Here is a 1,156-nt window from a genome sequence, read left to right as displayed (position 1 = left end):
CTGAAAACGAAATATGACAATGCTTTCAAGGCTTGGCAAGCTGAACTCTTGTAATTTATGTTTCTGCTTTTTTGGCTCAATTTGTTAGGGTTTGTTTTCCTTTTCATTTATCTTATTTTTTTCTTATCTCAAACCAGTGCGTACATACACTTCCTAATGATATAAAATTTGCAGTGGTGTTTGCCCGCTGGCCATGAAAATCATGTTATTTATCTAGACGAATTTAGCTCTGCTTGAATTTCTGTTGTATATAATGGATGGATGTAATCATGTAATGTCATTGCAGCCAACACATCTTTGATAAAGTTATTTCATGGTTATACGCTTGGTTATTACATGGGTTTTTCCAAGAAGATGTCTTGAATCCAATTATAATGAATGCAATTACATTTAATGAAAGAATTAAATTTAATACACAAAGGGACCATCTTACGACTGATCAAGGAAAAAAGGACCACAATCATCATTCACTCTAAAAGAACAACATAAGACCAGCCGCAACAACAATCAGACCGAGCCGGGCCACCGCAGACTGATCAACGTCAGCCGCCGCAGATGAGCTTAATACTGTCTCGGACTGGCAACGACGTCGGTTCCCTGTCCGTCGGCACCGCTGCATAGTTCGCACTACTTTAGACTTGACGTTGACCTCGACCTTCATGCCGGCGTCGCAGTGCCTAGAGACGCCGCAGATGAAATACCGGGTCCCGACGGTGGCAAGCGGAACAACATCGTTACCAGTTGGGAAACTCGCTATGGGGCTAGAGTCGTTGCAAGAGTCATACCCTGTCTTGCTCACCTCCACCACGTTGTGCACGGCGGTGGAGTACTGGAACTTGAGCTCATCGCCGATGGTGAACCTGATTCTGGAAACCCACTGGGAGTAGTTGGTTCGAAGGTCCCACGAACCGTCCGGCGCTCCCACGGTGTGGCTGGCGCCGAGCGCCATCCCAAGCATGGCGATGACCACGGTGATGAGAATAAGAGCTTTGGTCCCCATGGGTTAAATATGGATCTACTAGCTAGCTGACTTAGTAGTGACTCACAATAATAATATGATGGCGGGTGGAAGTTAGCGCTAGAGAGAAAATTGGTTATGTTGTCTGATCACTAACGATCACAAGCTCCAAGGAAGCTAATGAGAGAAATGGCTGCA

The 1,156-nt window shown here is 45.2% G+C and overlaps 1 protein-coding gene across 1 annotated transcript; it reads right to left on the bottom strand.

Moving 5' to 3' along the window:
• Window positions 1–211: 211 nt before the first annotated feature.
• Window positions 212–1,156, bottom strand: LOC109748066 (mavicyanin-like). The gene has a single exon (XM_020307125.3). The coding sequence runs from the start codon at window positions 998–1,000 to the stop codon at window positions 473–475; it is 528 nt and encodes a 175-aa protein (XP_020162714.1). The 5' UTR covers window positions 1,001–1,156; the 3' UTR covers window positions 212–472.

This window comes from Aegilops tauschii, chromosome 1 (genome assembly GCF_002575655.3).
Source record: "Aegilops tauschii subsp. strangulata cultivar AL8/78 chromosome 1, Aet v6.0, whole genome shotgun sequence".
Taxonomy (NCBI): domain Eukaryota; kingdom Viridiplantae; phylum Streptophyta; class Magnoliopsida; order Poales; family Poaceae; genus Aegilops; species Aegilops tauschii.
The sequence above is the reverse complement of the archived record's forward strand: the minus strand, read 5'-3'. Positions and strand labels throughout refer to the sequence as shown.